This window comes from Danio aesculapii, chromosome 23, assembly GCF_903798145.1.
Source record: "Danio aesculapii chromosome 23, fDanAes4.1, whole genome shotgun sequence".
NCBI lineage: Eukaryota > Metazoa > Chordata > Actinopteri > Cypriniformes > Danionidae > Danio > Danio aesculapii.
This window is the reverse complement of record NC_079457.1, coordinates 5,627,301-5,648,127: the sequence shown is the minus strand read 5'-3', so window position 1 is coordinate 5,648,127 and position 20,827 is coordinate 5,627,301. Positions and strand designations below refer to the sequence as shown.

General features: G+C 36.4%; 1 protein-coding gene across 1 annotated transcript in view; it reads left to right on the top strand.

Moving 5' to 3' along the window:
* Nucleotides 1-20,827, top strand: part of tut4 (terminal uridylyl transferase 4) — a 58,162-nt gene that overhangs the window by 32,142 nt on the left and 5,193 nt on the right. The window contains exons 14-28 of the mRNA XM_056449007.1: nt 1,267-1,417; nt 2,296-2,382; nt 5,649-5,752; nt 5,994-6,051; nt 6,128-6,231; nt 7,200-7,289; nt 9,237-9,350; nt 11,214-11,291; nt 12,726-12,903; nt 14,365-14,412; nt 14,511-14,593; nt 14,679-14,794; nt 16,120-16,274; nt 17,803-17,906; nt 19,430-19,919. Of these exons, the coding sequence (XP_056304982.1) occupies nt 1,267-1,417; nt 2,296-2,382; nt 5,649-5,752; nt 5,994-6,051; nt 6,128-6,231; nt 7,200-7,289; nt 9,237-9,350; nt 11,214-11,291; nt 12,726-12,903; nt 14,365-14,412; nt 14,511-14,593; nt 14,679-14,794; nt 16,120-16,274; nt 17,803-17,906; nt 19,430-19,919 (1,960 nt within the window). The remainder of the gene's footprint in view (nt 1-1,266; nt 1,418-2,295; nt 2,383-5,648; nt 5,753-5,993; nt 6,052-6,127; nt 6,232-7,199; nt 7,290-9,236; nt 9,351-11,213; nt 11,292-12,725; nt 12,904-14,364; nt 14,413-14,510; nt 14,594-14,678; nt 14,795-16,119; nt 16,275-17,802; nt 17,907-19,429; nt 19,920-20,827) is intronic.

Here is a 20,827-nt window from a genome sequence, read left to right as displayed (position 1 = left end):
ACTCTGAGTTGGTTGAACCTCCTTACTCAAACAGGCCCCTGGAGCTCCTTCAAGGGACTCGACACTTGTAAACACTTACTCCATCAGGCTCGTGGCACTCAGCACCACCCATGCTCATCAACGGAACCAAGCTGACCAATCACAGAGCTTGGGCTACGCGTCGTTGTGACGTGGTTACATTTTTTTGAGAGGTGCACGTCAGCGTCGGCATCAGCCACAGCTATGCGACTGCGCGGAGGCTGCGCCGGACCATACACATGCGCTTGACGCAGAAGTATAAAACAGCCTTTATTCTTGACATACACGCAGGTGCAACCAATTGAATCTTTTTGGCTTGAGACTTCGACTCATTCGTTTCCTTTTGAGTTTTAGACATTAAAAATATTATAATATTGGCATCTTATAAAATAGGAAATTTTTAAATGATTATTTTTAATAATAATTAGTTTTATTATTGATTGTTTTTTCATTATTATTATTATTATTATTATTATGTTTTATTATTTATTTATTTTTATTTTTTATATTTTAATTAATTTTTATTGTACAAATATAATAAAAGTATTTGTTAAATTGTTATATGCCTGGATCCAAACCAATAAGGGGCATAAGAATCAAATCCTTACAAACTTTGATTTTAAAAACTGGGCTGTATTACTTAAAAGATTAATCTTAATCATAATCATGTGAACGGCACAATCTAATTAAAAATGACTTCTAGATAAGTGAAATGAAACTAAAAAGATAAAGCCAGAAATATAAGTTTATCAGTTTATTTTTGCATAATGTGTTTTATCTATACAAATAGTATTTGAATTTTTCTGTAAAAATATGCATAATATATATATATATATATATATACACAAATTTCAATGCTGCATTTTTTTTACAATTAAAAATACAACTAGGTAGTAATGCTTTAAAATGCAAATTATTTCTGTGATTCATAGCTGAATTTTCAGTATTATCACCCCTATGATCCTTTATTAAATCTGCATATTAGAATGATTTCCAAAGAAACATAGCTGGCTGTTTGTATGTATTGTATGACTTCTATTTCTGTTGAAACTGATACTTTAAAAGAAAGTTTTTGTTGACTAAAAACTTTAAAAGAGCAGCTTTTAATTAAATATAAAATAAATAAGTAAAACTTAAGCTTATAAAAATCTTTACTGTCACTTTTAATTCTGGTATTCAGGTACATTACTGTGGTGAATGATTTGACACTGTGATCCAGAAGTGAAGTGTGTAGTGTTTGTTTTTCAGCCTCCAACAGTCGTGTGCAGCATCTGCAAGCGGGACGGACACCTTAAAGACAAATGTCCTGAGGACTTCAAGAAGATTGAGCTGAAACCTCTGCCGCCCATGACTGAGCTCTTCAGAGAAATCCTGGACTGTCTCTGTGTTCTCTGCTACCGTGAGCAAAGCAACACACTTTACCATTGTTTTGCCATCGATTTAAGGGGTCAACTTAACTTTTTTTGTTTTGTTTTTAGATGTTATATGGTTTAATGGTTGATGGATTATATGAAGAATTATAATTACGATTATGTTGGTCATATTTGTTATTTATTAGTATTAGGGTTGGGCGATGTCGACCAATTTGGCATTCTACGATGTCTAATGTGAAACATCGTGATGGACGATGGCATCATTGTCATAGGTGAAGGTGAATTAATTATCTATGAATAAATAATTAATTCATAACGAATTAATAATTTGTAGCCTACAGTTTCAACTATCTGACCTGCATGGTCTGTTTTACACATAATTAAATTAAAGAAATAAAGATAAATTACACACAAATTACCACCTGTCAATCACTCTTCTGCAGGACTCTGGCATGAATAGGCAGAGTGATCTGTGTCGTTATAATAATAATATATAATATATAATAAAAGGTGCACAACCAACAGTCCAATGAAGGCAGTGCGGAGGATCGCAGTGCCGGCTCAGCATCATGATGTCTATCGGCCATCGGCGATGGACGATGGCATCGTCTATCGACCCAACCCTAATCAGTATGCCATAAGATCAAATGTTTTGGAGATATGCTCAGGGCCAGTGCGTCCATAGAGGTGATCGAGGCCTCCCCTCCCCCAGCTCTTGCAATTATTTCCCATTATATTACCTTTTACAGCAAGATTAAAAATACGGGAGAATACCTGGACAAACAGGAGAGTTAGCTGGTGTAAATCTGAGTTGAGAGCAAATTTCCTTGTCAGTTAACAGCTGCATTTGTTTGCATCTACACCCGATATTTAATGCTCAAATCTGGTATTTTTGTGTTTGTAGGTGAGCTGTCACCGACTCTGATCGAGCAGCAGAAGAGAGAGCAGATTCTGGCCAGTCTGGAGCGCTTCATTAGAAAAGAGTACAACGGTGAGGAGACTAATTCATATGAGAGGTTGTGTCAGTCTTAATAAAAGTAGAAATAACACAGTTACAGGGTATTCACAAGCAGAAAAAAATCATAATTGTGTAAACTGGACCGGAGTTTAAAGAAAATATTGTTCTTGCATTTCCATTTTCTCAAATTGTACGATAAGATATCAAAATCTTGATGGCATAAAAAAACAACAACTTTAAAATGTTGCTCAGAAAAAATGATGTCAAATTTGTGTCACTACCTCAACCGTCACATTAGAAATTCAGTCATTTCATTCATTTTCCTACCGCCAACTATTCCAGCATATGTTTTAGGCAGAGGATGCTCTTCCAGCCGCAACCCAGTATTGGGAAGCACCCATATATACTAGTTCACACACAGTATGTCCAATTTATTTTATCCAATTCACCTATAGTGCATGTTTGGACTGTGGAGGGAAACTAGAGCACCCAGAGGAAACCCACGCCAACACGTGGAGAACATGCAAAGTCCACACAGAAATACCAACTGACCCAGCTGGGACTCAAACCGGTGACCATCTCGCTGTGAGGCGACAGTGCTACCCACTGTGATGCCTAAATACATTCATTTGAATTAGTTAATTCAATCCATCCTAAAAATGTCAAATCAAAATCATTTTCAAATGAAATCATATTCTACACTATTAGTGCATATATTTTATACATGTATTATTACATATATCACAATTTTTTGAGACTCGTGTGAACCGTTTGCGCAGCATCGCGTTTGATTTGAGTTGAGTATGAAACACTTTGAAGAGATTTTGTCTGAAACAGGTACAGACATCTTTATGATCCGTCCATGCGTGACCATATGGAGAACCAGATGACCAATAATTCTAAATAAATTGCAACAACCGTGGGAAAGGAGAAACGTTTTTATAAAAGTTTGGAAAAACCTGAGGGATAAGTTTGTTAAAACAAAAAAAGAGGCCATGGAAGAGTGGAGTCCCAGGTGTTTTTAATATTACAGAAAATGTTTTTCCACCATTTAAAGGTTTTACACTGATGTAAATATTACAATTTTAAATTTAAAACAATTTAATAGAAACAAACTAAAATTATGTAACAAATGATGTCTTTGATAACTGGAACTGAATATATAAACCTATCAGTTTACAATGTACTGATGCCCAACTTCTAGGCTTTATTGGTGATAATGGTCAGGAATGTTGAACCATTATTGCCCTTTTAGTTTATAAGTAAAGGGCAAAACTAGCCAGACAGTTTGAGTGTGCAAAATAAAAAAACAACGTCAGTATTTTTAGTAAGTTTTTCTTGGTTTTATTCTTGCCATGATAAAATATATAATTGTAGAGCAACACATGTTCTGTTGCCATTAATATTTAACTTTGATAGGTAGAACTGTCCGAGATATGAACAAAAGCAAGTGATGCATCAAAGTTTGATTTAAAAAATCTTGAATGGTCTTTATAGTCATTAAAAAGTCTTTATAATCATTAAAAAAGAATAATAAAAAAAAATTAGTTTAAAAATCTTCAATGATATTAGTGATATGACCTACTTCCGGAAACGTAATACTCCTCTGTTAATCCGTCTGACTTTACAGTGGGTTTCTTTTGTCCGCCCCATTTCGTTATAAAGAATATCTCAATAGAGAACGCGTCAAGTATAAAAGCCTCGTCCGCTTCGTGAGGTGTGTGATGCGGCGCCAGGCGAAAGTATAAATCAGCCTTAAGATGTTTGTTTGTTTTTTCTGTAGTTCAATGGTGCATCTAATCTATCTATAGTCCTGTTCAATTTCAATACATTTATTTTAGCACTAATTTAGTGATTTTGCATTTTCTCTTTGTGTGTTTTTGATATTGTGATATAGGTCTTAAATTTAATACTTAATGGTCTTAAAAAGGTCTTAAAATGTCTTAAATTTGACATTATAATATCTGCAGAAACCCTGGATATGGTATTATTCAAAAGTCTTATAATGACAGCATAATAACTATCACGAAACCGCACTGATTTGCTCCTCAGGCTTCTGTAACGCCTGCCTGATGGCGTGAACAGACTATGGCCAGGGTGGGTTGGATCCCTTAAAATGCTATTTGCTTTAGACAGACAAACGTCGTTGATACAGTTCCAACAGACCTTTCAGCAAGTGGTACACACTGCAGAGCCACTTGGGCAGAGCTGAGCTCCAGCAAGGGGGAGCTTGAGCTCCAGCTCTTCCTTCCTTGCACTTCTTCTACAAGTGATGTCACAGGGGGTGGGGGTTAGGGGTGGGGTAGGTGTATGCATTAAAACAGCTTATAGGAGGAGGAGTTGGAGCTCAAGCTCCCCCTCGCTGGAGCTCAAGTGGCTCTGCGGCGAGCAGTGTCTCCCTTTCAGCTGACTTTATTATACTCTTAATGATGTTCTCATCAGATACACTGCTATTCTCATACCAAAGGGAGATCCCATTAGTGAGAGCACTCTTAACAGCTCCTCTGTAAAAAGTAGTGAGGATTGATGGGCTGAGGTGTGCTCTTTTTAACCTTCTCAGAAAGTGAAGTCGCTGTTGCACTTTTTTTGCAAGACAAGTGGTTTGGAGAGACCAAGTGAAGTTCTCAGTAACATGGACCCCCAGGCTTTTTACCTGCTGTACAGTCTCCACTGCGGTATTGTTGATGTATACAGGGGAATAACTGGGGCTTTTCTTCCTGAAGTCGATCACCAACTTTTTTGACAAGGTGCTGAGGAATAATAGTATTTTACATGAACAATCGGTTCTCTGTCAAATTAAAAACAATCTCTCTTTTAAACCCCCCCTCAAAAGATAATACAGATAATAATGTCACATTTAGAATAAGTAATCTTTAAATAATGCAAAATTAGAATAGTTACCATAATGTAAATTAAGAACATCAATAAATAAATCAGAATAAAATAAATAAATTTAATATAAAAAGAAAAATCAGTTTAAATGTAAGTTTTAGTTTGTTTACCTGCGTGCCATGTGACCAAATAATCAACATCAGAAAACCATGAACATGCAAGTATGTTTTTAACTATTGAAATATTAACATAAACATTCAGGCTGCACTTCAGAAATTAAGATTTTGTTTTGGAGTCTCTGATTTCAATTTTGATTGGAAATATCTTTACAGCCTCTCAAAATGGTTTGATTGCTAAGCAAAGAGGAAAAAAAATCATGTTTTTTTCTGATTAATTACAGACTGATTTATTTCATTAAGGCTACTTTTGATGTAAAAAAATGGCCATAATTCTGTTTGTCTGTTCAGATAAGGCCCAGCTGTGTCTGTTTGGTTCCTCTAAGAATGGTTTTGGTTTTCGTGACAGTGATCTGGACATCTGTATGACACTGGAGGGCCACGACACTGCAGAGGTACAAATCCTGTGACCGTTAAGTTTTTAAGTACATGTATAAATGAGCAAGTGCATGTGTGCTTGTGTGTGTGCTTGTGTAAGTTTAATGATGAAATGTCCCACTTTTGTAAAATGATCTTATTAACTCCTCAAATGAGCTAATTATATAATGTTGTCATGTTTTTATTTCATCGTAATGCTTTTTTTAAATATCTTTATTAAAGTCTTCTATTCTTTGATACCTCTCTCTTTTGTTGCAGAAGCTGAACTGTAAGGAGATCATTGAGGGCTTAGCTAAAGTGCTGAAGAAACACACAGGTACGAGAGGGATTTATTTTGTATATGATGAGTTTATTATTCAGTATTGATGGTTTAATGTGTTCGTCTGCTTCAGGTTTAAGGAATATCTTGCCTATCACAACTGCTAAAGTGCCTATAGTGAAGTTTGAACATAGACAGAGCGGACTGGAGGGAGACATCAGCCTCTACAACACACTGGTCAGATTTTTTTTATTTTTATTATATTTATTTATTTTGTTATTATTATATAATACTTTTATATATTATGAACGCTCATTGGCCACTTTATTAGGTACACCTTACTAGTATCGGGTTGGACCCCCTTTTGCCTTCAGAACTGCCTTAATCCTTCGTGGCATAGATTCAGCAAGGTACTGGGAATGTTCCTCAGAGATTTTGCTCCGTATTGACATGATAGCATCACACAGTTGCAGCAGATTTGTTGGCTGCACATACATGATGCGAATCTCCCATTCCACCACATCCCAAAGGTCTGGTGACTGTGGAGGCCATTTGAGTACAGTGAACTCATTGTCATGTTCAAGAAACCAGTCTGAGTTGATTCACGCTTTATAACATGGCGCATTGTCCTGCTGGAAGTAGCCATCAGAAGATGAGTACACTGTGGTCATAAAGGGATGGGACATGGTTAGCAACAATACACAGGTAGGCTGTGACGATTACACGATGCTTAATTAGAACTAAAGGGCTCAAAGTGTGCCAAGAAAATATCCCCCACATTATTACACCACCACCACCAGCCTGAACCATTCATAGAAGGCAGGATGGATCCATGCTTTCATGTTGTTGAAGCCAAATTCTGACCCGACCATCTGAATGTCGCAGCAGAAATGGAGACTCATCAGACCAGACAACGTTTCTCCAATCTTCTATTGTCCAATTTTGGTGAGCCTGTGTGAATTGTAGCCTCAGTTTCCTGTTATTAGCTGACAGGAGTGGCACCCGGTGTGGTCTTTAGCTGCTGTAGCCCATCTGCCTCAAGGTTGGTCGTGTTGTGTGTTCAGAGATGCTCTTCTGCAGACCTCAGTTGTAACGAATGGTTATTTGAGTTACTGTTGCCTTTCTATCAGCTGGAACCAGTCTGTTTTTATTTATGATGATTTATAAAATTATGTAAACACTTTACTTGTATTTTTACATTTTAGGCCCAGCACAACACCCGGATGCTGGCCACGTATGCTGCTATAGATCCTCGCGTGCAGTATCTGGGCTACACTATGAAAGTATTTGCCAAGGTAAGACTGGATATCTCTGTTGTTATGCTCATAAATATTCACAAATTATCCACCTGCTAGTCTAATTGTTCAAACATGTGCATTCAGACTTAAATCACATCAGTGCTAAGGTAATGTGTCATGTGTGAATATGAGTAGCTGATAAGTAATATGAATGTAATAGTTTTTTTTTCTGTCAATCATAATACAAATAATATAAAAATATATTAATAAATTATCAATTTTAATAAAAGAACTATTGTGTTACTGAGTAAAATATCAATTTGTGTATGGAAAGCATCGTCAATGAACAGAGATATCGAATTGAACCAAATAGATTGTATGATAATTGTAACCGAAGTGAACCATGAGAGTACACCCCTTCAAAATAGCCTAGGTTGCTGACATGGCATTAAATAAAAATACATAACATTACATCATATCAGTATATTGGAATTATTTTTTTTCTGGAGAATCATTTGACACTGAAGACTGGATAATGATACTGAAAATTCAGCTTTTAATGACTAGAATAAATACAATTGTACATGTTATTCACACAGAAACATTTATTAAGAATTTTTGACTATTATTGCGGCTCCTGTATTTTGATCAAATAAATAAATTACTATAATTCCTCTGCTAATAAATATATAAATACTGAAGTAAAATGAGCCTAATAATAATAATAATAATAATAAAAATAATAATAATGTACTTTTATTAATATTATTATTATTATTATTATTATTATTAGTAGTAGTAGTGATAATAATAATATACTTATTAGTAATAATAATAATAATAACAACAAACATAAAAATACAGATTATATAATAATAATAATAATAATAATAATAATAATAATAATAATAGCACTCAAAGTAACGACCACAAACAAGAATTGTTGTGCAAAGAAAGTGATTTATTACAGGTGGTGATAAGTGAAGCAGTGAGTGAGCTATTTACAGTATTTACAATCACAACCAAAACAAAATGTAAATTAGAAAGACTGGCTATGGGTGGCGCTAAAGCAAAGAAACAGTCAAAACAGAACAGTCTTACTAATATCAAATCTCCTCTAAACTAGTCTAATAAACCAAAATGTGAAAAAAAAATCTTCAACATCCAAAGACGTCTTACATAAACTACACTAACTATCCACTTAATCAAAAATACACAGGTTGGCGCTCACCTCCTTTCCTAGTGTATCTCTAGACAGTTGAAGTCCTATGTGTTGAAATGTATGTCACGTGACCTACTTGCCTACCAGTCTTTCTACCAAACCTCTGTAGGGAAACATGAGGAAAGGAAATGAAAGATGAGACTGGCAAGAATAGACAGTGACTAAACCAAAATGACAACATAGTGTAAATAAAGGTGAAGACGGACAATATATCACAACAAAACTGAACAAAATAGGGATATAATCACAGATTCAAACAAGCACAGAAACCAACGACAGATCGAGCCAACAAAGACTGCCAAACTGCTGGCAGACACAAAACATATAGTGAGCTGAAGTGATCTGATTGGCTAAGACCGGGACCAAGTTTTTACTGAGAAACCAATCAGCATAAGGCAGGGTCAGGATTGGTTGCATCAAGTGGAGGTGAACCAGCCAATCAGGAACAGCAGTAGGCAAAAACAAGGAAGTGAACTGGGGGGATGGATAGAAAAACATAATGAGACGCATAATACAAACGTAAATAACCAGTACGTGCACGTAACAATAATCATAATCAATAATCAAAAATAATAATAATAATTCATATATTTATTATTATTATTATTATTATTATTATTATTATTATTATTATTATTATTATTATTGTCTCACTTAGTAAGACAATTGTCTCACTTTAATCATTATTACAGTATTGTTAAACTAACTGGTTCATTTCAGTGGTCTTTATTTAATTGTGTCCTTAAGACAAATGACTGAAAGTAAACCTGTTTGTTTTTCAGCGCTGTGATATTGGCGATGCCTCCAGAGGGAGTCTCTCTTCTTATGCTTACATCCTCATGGTGCTGTATTTCCTCCAGCAGAGACAACCACCAGTCATCCCGGTCTTACAAGAGGTACAAAACCATACAAACTGTGTTAGATAACAATATCAGCATTCATATTCATTTTTCACTTTTGCTGCTCTTTGAATATCACGTGTGCATATCTGTTAATCCTAGTCCATTATTACAGCTATTAATCACTATTTGAGATGTGCAATATTAATGCACCTTTTGATATAGCTGTTGATAATGGCTTAAAATGAAAATTTGGATTCGGCCATATTATGCAAATTATATTATGCAGATAAGATGATCGGTAGATTTTGAGCTTTGCAATAAATTAAAGTAGTCTTACAAAGAAAATGTGTCTATACTTGGGCATAGTCGAATATTAAGAGTTCAGTACATGGAAATGGCCATACTGTGAGCCCTAAACACCATGAGTGTTAATTCCCTGAGTGTAAAACCCTTTGAAAAATAGACCAATCAGAACACGATAGACAGAGGGTTGTGTTACAGGACACGCCCTCAAAATTTGCATGTACATTCGTTCAAGTCTACATCATCCAGAGCTGATGAGTTGCCATGTCATGAGCAGTCAAAACACAGACTGATATATTGCACACGGGATCATTGATATGCAAACTCAGGCTACGTTTTGTTGATTTTTAATTTTTCCTTGTTTTTAAGTTCATCAAAATTTGTATTGAACTTATCATGTATGTGGGATTCTTATATGAAAGAGACACCGTGAAGTCAAAGCCAACCGATCCTGTTTGTTTTATGTGTTACTGATCAACGACTGTTTAGAACTCGTCAGAATGCAAAATGCAGGATATACGGATTAGAAATGTATTCAGCGGCACTTCAAAGAGACACAAGATATATTTATTTGTATGTTTTGTTTATTTACCGTGTTTATTGTTAAATTTAATGGATATATTTGTTATTTGAGGTGAACAACAAAGGTAGACTACTGAGTATTGTGTTTAATGCACGTGTAAGTATCATGTCAATTGCTCATTATTGAAAGCTGTGACAGAGCTGAGCTGAGCTAATTAATATTCATGACAGTTCCAAATATGGTCAATATAGTGCTTCTGATTCCAGGGTTATTTTATAAAGTAATAAATAAGCATATACAACCATTTCTGGAGATTTTTTTTTTTACTTGCCTAAGCTACATATCTACAAATGTTGATATCAATGAACAAGTTAACTTATTAAATCAGCTCAGTATATGACACCTTTAAATGATTAGTTCACCCAAAAGATGAAAATACTGTTATTAATTATTCACCCTCATGTTGTTCATATCCCCTGAGATTTTCATTCATCTTCAAAACACAAATTAAGATATTTTAGATGAAATCTGAGAGCTCCCTTATCCTCCATAGACAGGCAATGATTTAGAGATGCCCAGAAAAAGAACCAAAAGCATTGTCAAAACAGTTCACGTCATTTTAGTGATTTAACTGTTATCATACACATCTAACAGGGAAGACCTGATTTGGGAATTATAATTAAATCTGCTATAAAAATGACAGATGTTGTTTTATTGACTTCTTTGCAATTAAAAAAACATTTAAAAAAGTGGCTTATTAGATAAAATAAAGGCAAAAAATTTAAACCAATATTTTGCATTATTTATCTCAATTTTCTCATTTTTTTTCTATTTAATCAGAACCTATTGAGTTTCACCTAAGCACAAATCAAGACCAAGTCTACATAAATGGTTCATTTCACATTGTTTCAAGAAGACTCTCTTTCTGAAATCAAGCTCAGTTATTATGTGATGTATCATACAGCCTTAGTAATACCATTATAATGCACACAATTCTGTAATAATTTTTATTTTTTTTGTGAATAAATAAATATTTGTGTTGCTAATGAATGTTTCTGTCGCTAATGATCATGCTGGTGTTTCTGCTACAGATTTTTGATGGAAACACGACTCCTCAGAGGATGGTGGACGGCTGGAACGCTTTCTTCTTCGATGACCTCGATGAGTTGGTAAGCAGGATTGGTAAATTAACTTGTATTTGAAAAAGTGAATAATTGCTATTCACTAAATACATAAAGAATCATAAATGTAAAGGTTTGGGAATGATTCTGAATAAATTTATTATTATTATTATTATTATTATTATTATTATTATATATAATATATTATATATTAAATATATATTATATTTATTCTCCCCAAAACATAAATATTACAATATATGGAAACACTTTATTTTATAGTAACCTTGTTCAGTGTTTTACTTCTGTACTATAATAATTACAAATAATTGTTTGCAAATAACACTAATCCTAATTTGTTAGTGAGTACATGTAATTAAATAATATTACTCAGTACTTAAATGAATAAGTACACTGTAACAATGGCAGCTTAAAATAGTGTAACCAAAAATATATGAAAAAAATAGTAGTAGTTTTGCAATATTAAAAATTTTGCAATAATATGTTAAACAAACAGGTTTGTTAGTTTATGAAAACCTAAGTAATAATAAAAATATGTGAATTTAAGTAAATTATGTTAAAAGGAACTTTTGATGTTTTTTTAATAGGAATAAAAGGTATGAATAAATGTGTTCAGCCGATAAAAGCTGATTTAAAATCCTTGATTTATGATGAACACAACATTCCAGTCCATATTCATTCGTTTAAGTTTGCATCATTGATTTATCTATTTTTCTGTATATTATTTCGAAGCTGCATTGAAACAATCTCTTTGAAGTGCTTTATAAACCAAATTGTTTAGACGTTCTAATAATGCATATTTGAGAACATGGGTGTTTTCAAAAACCAAAGCCCAAACTGTGGTTTGGCTGTTTAGTTTACATGAAAACGTAGTATCAAGTGACTGAAACTTTCTGAAAACTCTGGCCAGGGTGAAGATTTCCTGTAACTCTGGATACAGTGTGGTTGTGTGGATGTTACAACTGAAGTTTTTGCCTCATGACGTCAGTGTGTGTGCTTCTCCTTTCTGATTGGCCAGCACAACTGGGTTCACACTAAACACGAAATATGTGATTGAGGCAAAGTCCACATGTTCGTGACAAACACGTCACATATTCCATGTCATACACCCCTTGGTACAGTAATCCATCACTGTTGTCATGTTTGCATTGACTTGTATGCAATGCACTTCTGCAAATGCTTAATTCCGCATTTAATGTGAACCCAACATCGCCTTTTATTGCCACCTGTTGGCTTATTGGAACATGCATCGTAGTGGTTTTTGCATTTTCATGTGGAAATTGGGTAAAACTGTTTATAAAAATACCTGCGTATGTGTGGATATGGCTTTAGTGTCTTCATACTTTAACCATGCTCGATTGCCTGTGTTAGAGTTTAATGTATTGTATTTAGATGATTAGATCTTTTGACTATTCATGCTTATTATTTTTGCATTCGTAACTGTGTGTTTTCTGTGTGCAGCGGCGGCGTCTCCCAGAGCTCCATCAGAATAGAGAGACAGTCGGGGAGCTTTGGCTGGGCCTGCTGCGCTTTTACACCGAAGAGTTTGATTTTAAAGAGCACGTGATCTCCATCCGACAGCACAAGCGCCTCACCACCTTCGAGAAGCAGTGGACGTCCAAATGCATCGCAATCGAAGGTTTCAAACATTCTTTATATATATATATATATATATTGGCCCGTTTCCACTGAGTGGTATGGTACAGTTTGGTTCGATAGGCTTTTATGGCCGTTTCCGCTGTCAAAAGGTGCCTAAAAGGGAACCTCATCATACCACTATTTGGGCATCTTTTGCAAAGGGTACCTAGCACAGCAAAAGGGTACTAAAAGGTGGAGCTAGACGCACAGCTGAAAGCTATTGGTTTACAGAAAAGCGTCACTCGCACAGGCACAAGCAGAAGGATGAAAACTAAGAAACTGCTATTTTTAAAAACACAGCCAAGACATTACATCGTAATACTATATGAATATAATAATGAGCCATGGTCGACCCGAGCTTAAACAAACTTTGTCGTTGTCTTGATGTACAGCCACAAAGCCAAGAAGAACAAAATCTGCTGTGTGCTGTTTTTGTTTTTCGAGGCCGTCTAAAAGTGCGAGCGGATTCACTTTCTCCAGGGAGCTTATGATCGCCCGCCGCACGTCTATATTTGAAATAATAAACTTCTTGAGCTGATGATAATAATATGTGCGTGATTATTGGATGCTTCTGACAACTGATCCTTTCATAAACAGACAAGCCCGAAAAAATGGAGCGAATGATTCTTTCAGCAACCTAAACCATGAACAAACTGCCATGCTTAACTATTACCATCACCTTTTGGACTATTATGAACTCAGAATGACAGAATTACTTTCTGACTGAAGTTACATGTGCTGGTGAAGATTAAAGATACAGATGAGAGGTTTGCACTGACTGTGGGCTATACGTTGCGTGTTGTTTTTGAACCCAAATAAGGACTAAATGTATGTTGTTTGTAGTTATTCTGTAATTGGTAACATCTGAGACTGTAAGGTTCTGTATGTGTTCAAATGTTGCATTTATTTATTTAATTTAAATAATTGCAGATGTTACAGTAGGCTGTTTCGCACTGTCGCTGATCTGCAGTTATAATCAAATCATGTTCATAGAAAGGTTAGTAATGAACATTTAATCACAAGTATTTGTGTATAAAGCATCCGTTTTGTGAGAAGTGCTTCTCATGATATGTGAGCGACCCCTGCAGCTTTACTTTGAGCGAGATTTCCTCGAGCAAGAATGACGTTGGCTGAAACTTTGTCGTACACCACGCCCACAAACAGGGTATCCTTGGTACCCTTTAGGCAGTGGAAAAGTTAAAGGTGACCTGTACTTTACCGTACCGTACCAGTCAGTGGAAACGGGCCTTATAAGATGTATACATTTTTATATATATATATATATATATATATATATATATATATATATATATATATATATATATATATATATATATATATATATATATATATATATATATATATATATATATATATATATATATATATATATATATATAAAATAGTTTTACATGCACTTTACATGTACTGTGCTTATATTATTTTTGTTTTCTTTTATCAGATCCCTTTGACTTGAATCACAATCTTGGTGCTGGTGTTTCTCGCAAAAGTAAGCACAAAACGTATCCCATTCCACATCTTTCAGCATTCGTTCCTGGCCTGTGGTGCTGTTCTCCTAAAATTAAGTGTGATTTTTGTCAAACTCAGTGACCAACTTCATCATGAAGGCCTTCATCAACGGCAGGAAGCTTTTCGGCACCCCGTTTTACCCTCAGCCTGGAACAGAGGCCGTGAGTTACATTATAATGCTGTTAAACTGCATTCATATCTCTGATGTACCCTGTTTATAATTTATTCCTCTTTTCTCTGTGCTAGGATTACTTCTTTGACTCAAAGGTGCTGACTGACGGTGAACTGGCTCCTAATGACCGCTGCTGCCGGATCTGTGGGAAGATTGGTCACTACATGAAGGACTGTCCCAAGAGACGCAGGTGCGCTAACATAACATGTGTAAACATGAGTGTTGGCATCACACTGGAGACTTAACTTTCATACAATGTCTTAAGATGCCTGCTTGCATTTTGCTTAGATGGGATTTTCTTTGCAAAATGAAAATGCCTAACATTACATCTACTGTGTAAAGCCAAAAATATGATACATGTACTACACTACCTGACAAAAGTCTTGCGCCTATTCAAGTTTTTGGAAAAACGAATAATAACTTGACTTTTGGTTGAACATTTGGTATCAGAAGTTTAGATTACACTGATATTACCCAAATAAAATACGATCATGCTTAAGGGCAGTAAGGTCTGACTTTGCTTAGACAAAAGTGTTGTCAATTAACAGAAATAATGTCCAGTATAGAATATAAAGTCATGCTGCAGTGGAAACAGAATGAATATTGTATCTGACTCCATCATAAGCTTGGAGGACTGCATCCATACATCTCTGCAATGACTCAAATCACTGATTAATAAAGTCATCTGGAATAGCAAAGAAAGCGTTCCTGCAGGACTCCCAGAGTTCATCAAGATTCTTTGGATTCATCTTCAATGCCTCCTCCTTCATCTTACCCCAGACAGGCTCAATAATGTTCATGTCTGTTGAATGGGCTGGCCAATCCTGGAGCGCCTTGACTTTCTTTGCTTTCAGGAGCTTTGATGTGGAGGCTGAAGTATGAGGAGCGCTATCCTGCTGAAGAATTAGCCCTCTCCTGTGGTTTGTAATGTAATGGGCAGAACAAATGTCTTGATACCTCAGGCTGTTGATGTCGCCATCCACTCTGCAGATCTCTCGCACGCCTCCATACTGAATGTAACCCCAAACCATGATTTTTTTCTTCACCAAACTTGACTGATTTCTGAGAGAATCAAGGGTCCGTGCAGGTTCCGGTAGGTCTTCTGCAGTATTTGTGGTGATTGGGATGCAGTCAGATCATTCATCAGTAAAATCTACCTTATGTCACTTTTCCAAATGATCAACTAGAAGACTTTTGTCAGGTAGTGTACATTCTGAGTTCAGTGGTTAGAATCAGCTGAGGTGACGGGACGACGAGCAGTGAGACCTATCTGTCACTCAAGTGGCCACAACTTTAATTATGCAGAATTGTAAGGCTTAACATCAATTAAATGGATGAGTAAAAAACATTCACCTCCTCACAGTCGTCATGAAGGGTAATATTAGCTATGGTTAGAAAGAGCCATGCAGTGATACTGCAGAAAAGCAATATCTTTTCAAACACTAGTATTAACTATTACTTGTTAAAGCCGAAATGCATTGCAGTGTAAGTGCTAAGCTGTTTCTTTGTGTTCAGAATGAAGAAGAAAGAGAACGAGCGTGAGGAGGAGGTCAGAGAGGAGGACCGCGAGCCCAGAGAAAGACGATGTTTTCAATGTGGTGACATGGGACACGTCAGGCGGGACTGTCCCGACTATAAACACCTCCGGCAGAGAGCAGCACCCGGACCTGGTACAGTACTCTACAACTCGATAATCTCAAATACTGTTGAAGAACAAATTATTAGTCCTCGAGATAAGAGAAGATCCTTTTCAAAGCATTCTTATACATAATAGTTTGAATAACTGATTTGTTTTATCTTGCCATGATGATAGTACAGAGCATGGTTTCCGTTACAATCATTCTTCCAGGACGGGGCGCCACGCCAAAATTCATCCTGCCACGGCTACATTACAGCTTCTCATTCAAAACATTTTATTTTTTTAATAGCAGGTGATAATCGCACCAAAACATATTAAAGGGTAAATGAATTATAACCGCGTGAACTTTTCTGTAACCGACCGTAGTAGTGCTGTGCGACATTTGTTTAACCCTTTAAGGTTACGTGCTGACTGAGTGACTGGCTTACTGGCAGGTGCGTGATGCGTGAGGCCAGCTAACACGACGTAAAGCTGTTTCACTTGACTTCAGGATGCATTAATACCGCTCTGTAGGTCTATTGGAGACATTTATAAATATTCCTAGCAAATCTAATAAATGTTGGAGACATGGTCATTACATAAACGCACTAAATCACACTTCAGCAGCGTTTATTTGAGAGGGCACAAGAAGATCAGCGCTCAGTGTTGCCAGATGATGCTGACTGTTTCCAGCCCAAAAGCGGTCAAGACCACAAGCGTTTATACACTGTTCTAAGCATATGTATGCGAAGAACGGGGGCTATGGCATCTCTTTGGGAGATCAAAACCAGGGCTGGCGGGCACGCTGTTGCAAAACCGCCCAAACTTTCACTACCCGCCTATGTCACTTTTTACCCGCAAAAATAAATTCAAAACCGGCCAATCAGGCAACACTGTCTGCGCTTGAGCAGCGCGTATTTGAGGGCGCGCAAGAAGCTTTGTGCACGAGCAGAGGAAATCGGTGCGCAAGCAAAGAGATTCGCATGCTGTAGGCTATTACATGAATGCGATCTCGACTCGTAATACTGTGCTCACGACATTTGTCATTGAAATAACGCCACAGGTAGTTGGTAGAGCTGTGTAAAAAGGCCTGCCTTTACTAGAGGAAACACTGCAGAATATTTACTAGTTATTTTGTAAGATTCTAGTATTTGGCTTAAAGTGACATTTAAAGACTTAACTAGGTTAGTTAGGTTAAATAGGCGTTGTGTTACGATGGTTTGTTCTGTAGGCAATTTTGAAAATTTATTGCTTAAGGGGGCAAATAATATTGACCTTAAAATGATTTTTTTTTTTTTATTGATATATTCTAGCCGAAATAAAACAAAAAAGACTGTCTCCAGAAAAAAGAACGTTATAGGAAATACTGTGGAAAAATTACCGCAGGGCGAATAATTTGGGATTTTTTTAAAGATCAAATGAAGTTGATGCTTATTGCAGGAGACTTTCGTTTTCAGCAGTTTATTGCATCATCATTGCTGATTTTATTATGTAAATGGTAAAGTCTTGACTGTGTCCTGTAGAGGGCAGCATATCCACATCTGCACATAAGCAGTGTTCTGTGACTGGTTTGTGTGCAGTTCCTCATATGGTGCGGGCGATGGCGAGCTCTCAGTCCATCCCCATTCCTCAAGCTGCTTCAGTCCAGGAGCGAGTTGGACGGAACAGGCAACCCTCTGAATGTGTAAGAACCAAAACACTTTACTTTCTTTCCTTTTTTTCTTCTTTTCTTCTTTGTTTCTTTGTTCTTTGTTTTGTTTTTCTTTCTTTTTTCTTAGTTTTTTGTTTGTTTGTTTCTTTCTTTTCTTTTGAGGTTTCTTTTTTCTTTTTTCTTCTCCTTCCTACCCTTTTTTCTTTTTACCTTTCTCTGCTTCTTTCTACCTTTTTCTTTCTTTCTCTTCTTTCTGCCTTTTTCTTCTTTCTTTCTACATTTCTCTTCTTTATTTTTTGTTTGTTTGTCCTTTCTTTCTTTCTTTCTTTCTTTCTTTCTTTCTTTCTTTCTTTCTTTCTTTCTTTTTCTACTTTTACATTTTGTTCTTTCTTTCTTCCTTTCTATCTTTTTCTCTTTCTTTCTTTCTTTCTTTCTTTCTTTCTTTCCTTCCTTTGTTTTTGTTTCTTTCTTTATTTAGTCTTTATTTATTTATTAATTTGTTTTGTTTCTATTTTTTGTTTCTTTTTTCTTTCTTTCTTTATTTTCTTTTTCCTTTTTTTGTACTCTTCTTTCTACCCATCTTTTTCTTTTTACCTTTCTCTGCTTTTCTAAATTTTTCTTTCTTTCTCTTCTTTCTGCCTTTTTCTTTTTTCTTTCAACCTTTCTCTTTGTTCGTTTGTTTGTTTCTTTTTTTCCTACCCTTTTCTTTCTATCTTTCTACTTTTACGTTTTCTTCCTTTCTACCCTTTTTCTATTCTTCTTTCTACCTTTTTTCTATGCTACTTTTCATTTACTTTATTTTTTCTTAGTTTCTTTTTCCTATTTTCTTTTCACATTTTCACCTTTTTTCTTCTTTCTTTCTACCTTTTTCTTTCATTCTTTCCTTTTTTTTCCTTTCTATTCTTTCTACCTTTTTCTTTCTACTCATGTTTCTTTCCTTCATTTCTTCTTTTTATTCTACCTTTCTTTCTCCTCTTCTTTGTTTTTTCTTTCTTTCTACCTTTTTTCTTAGTTTTTTTTCCTTTACTCTCTTCTTTGTCTTTTCTTTTTACCCCTTTTCCTCTTTTTCTACCTTCTCTTTCTACTTTCCTGTTATTAAAGATGAAATAAAAAATGAAGACTAAATAGTTATTTCAATGTAAACTATGTGATAATGTGCCATTAATAGAAATTTATTTTTACTAAATATGAAATACTAAATCAAAGTGTTTTCATCATAAAACATTTCTTTATTTATTATTTATATATTCATGGTTTATTTATTATTTTAAATGTTTAATAAAGTTTAATTTTAAACATAGATAGATAGATAGATAGATAGATAGATAGATAGATAGATAGATAGATAGATAGATAGATAGATAGATAGATAGATAGATAGATGAGCCTGTATTACATAGATTTGCTTGATATTAGCATGGTACTAGTAGGACAGCTTTGATTTTCAAGGTTTGACTTCATTAGTTTGGGCATTGAACGTATATATTTTCTAGTTTTCTTTTTTGTTTATTCCCAGACCAGCCCTTGAATTTCTCTCTTCTCTCTTCCTCCTTCAGTCAGATACGCGTCAGACTCCTCCATATTCTCCTCAAGCGTCTCCGTACAGCCAGACGTCCGTGTCTCCGCAGAACACCAAACCTTCGTCATCATCATCCTCCTCCACCAAACCCTCCCAGCCACCACAGGTTCCCCAAGTGCAGCTGCCCCTCTTCAGCTTCCCTCACTCTCACCCGGGCCAGTATCACGCGGGTCTGTCAGCACTGGGTCTCCTACCTGCTCAGCCGCCGCTTGCCTCGGGCTCCTGGCCCATCCACGGCCCCCTCGTCCAGCCAACCGCCTCACAGCACTCCAAATTCACCGTCCAGGGTGGAGGAGGTGGCAGTGGAGGAGGGCAGGCGGTCAATCTGAATGATCCCAGTATTATTTTTGCTCAGCCGGCGGCGGCGGCAGGACGGGTGGCAGTGGGCAGAGAAAGAGGGCACCCTTGGCACAATCACCATCTGGGTCCAGGGCCACTAGTGGGTAATGGCACCGTGAATAAGACAGGTACTCACACCAGGATCTCTTGGTCACTACTAGAGCTGTTTGAGAAATTGATTATGAGGTTTTAAAAATGCATTGCTGTTAGGATCTTGCAGGTTTCAAATTGTGGTTCAAAACTAGCCTAGAGCACCATCTGCTGTTAAAGCTAGTCTAGGGTACCATCTGCTGTTAAAGCTAGTCTAGGGTACCATCTGCTGTTAAAGCTAGTCTAGGGTACCATCTGCTGTTAAAAACTAGCCTAAAGCGCCATCTGCTGTTGAAACTAGCCTAGAATGTAGTGATGAGGTCCTCATCGAGCACTGATTTAGAAAGCTTCGAGTAACAAATCTTTTTCCAATACAATTCGAGAGTCGAGCGCTTCACTGGTTCAAAAAGCTTCATTTCACCATCACCACTAGAATGTGCCATCTGCAGTTTAAAAACTAGCCTAGAGCGCCGTCTGCTGTTCAAACTAGCCTAGAGTGCCCTCTGCTGTTAAAAACTAGCCTGGAGCGCCCTCTGCAGTAAAAACTAGCCTAGAGCACCATGTGCTGTTAAAGCTAGTCTGGAGAGCCATCTGCTGTTAAAAACTAAGAGCACCGTCTGCTGTTGAAACTAGCCTAGAATTTGCCATCTGCTGTATAAACGCTAACCTAGTGTGACATCTGCTGTTCAAACTAGCCTAGAGTGCCATCTGCTGTTAAAAACTAGCCTAGAGCGCCGTCTGCTGTTCAAACTAACCTAAAGTGCCCTCTGCTGTTAAAAACTAGTCTAGAGCGCCGTCTGCTGTTAAAACTAGCCTAGAGCGCCGTCTGCTGTTAAAACTAGCCTAGAGCGCCGTCTGCTGTTAAAACTAGCCTAGAGCGCCGTCTGCTGTTAAAACTAGCCTAGAGCGCCATCTGCTGTTAAAAACTAGCCTAGAGCGCCGTCTG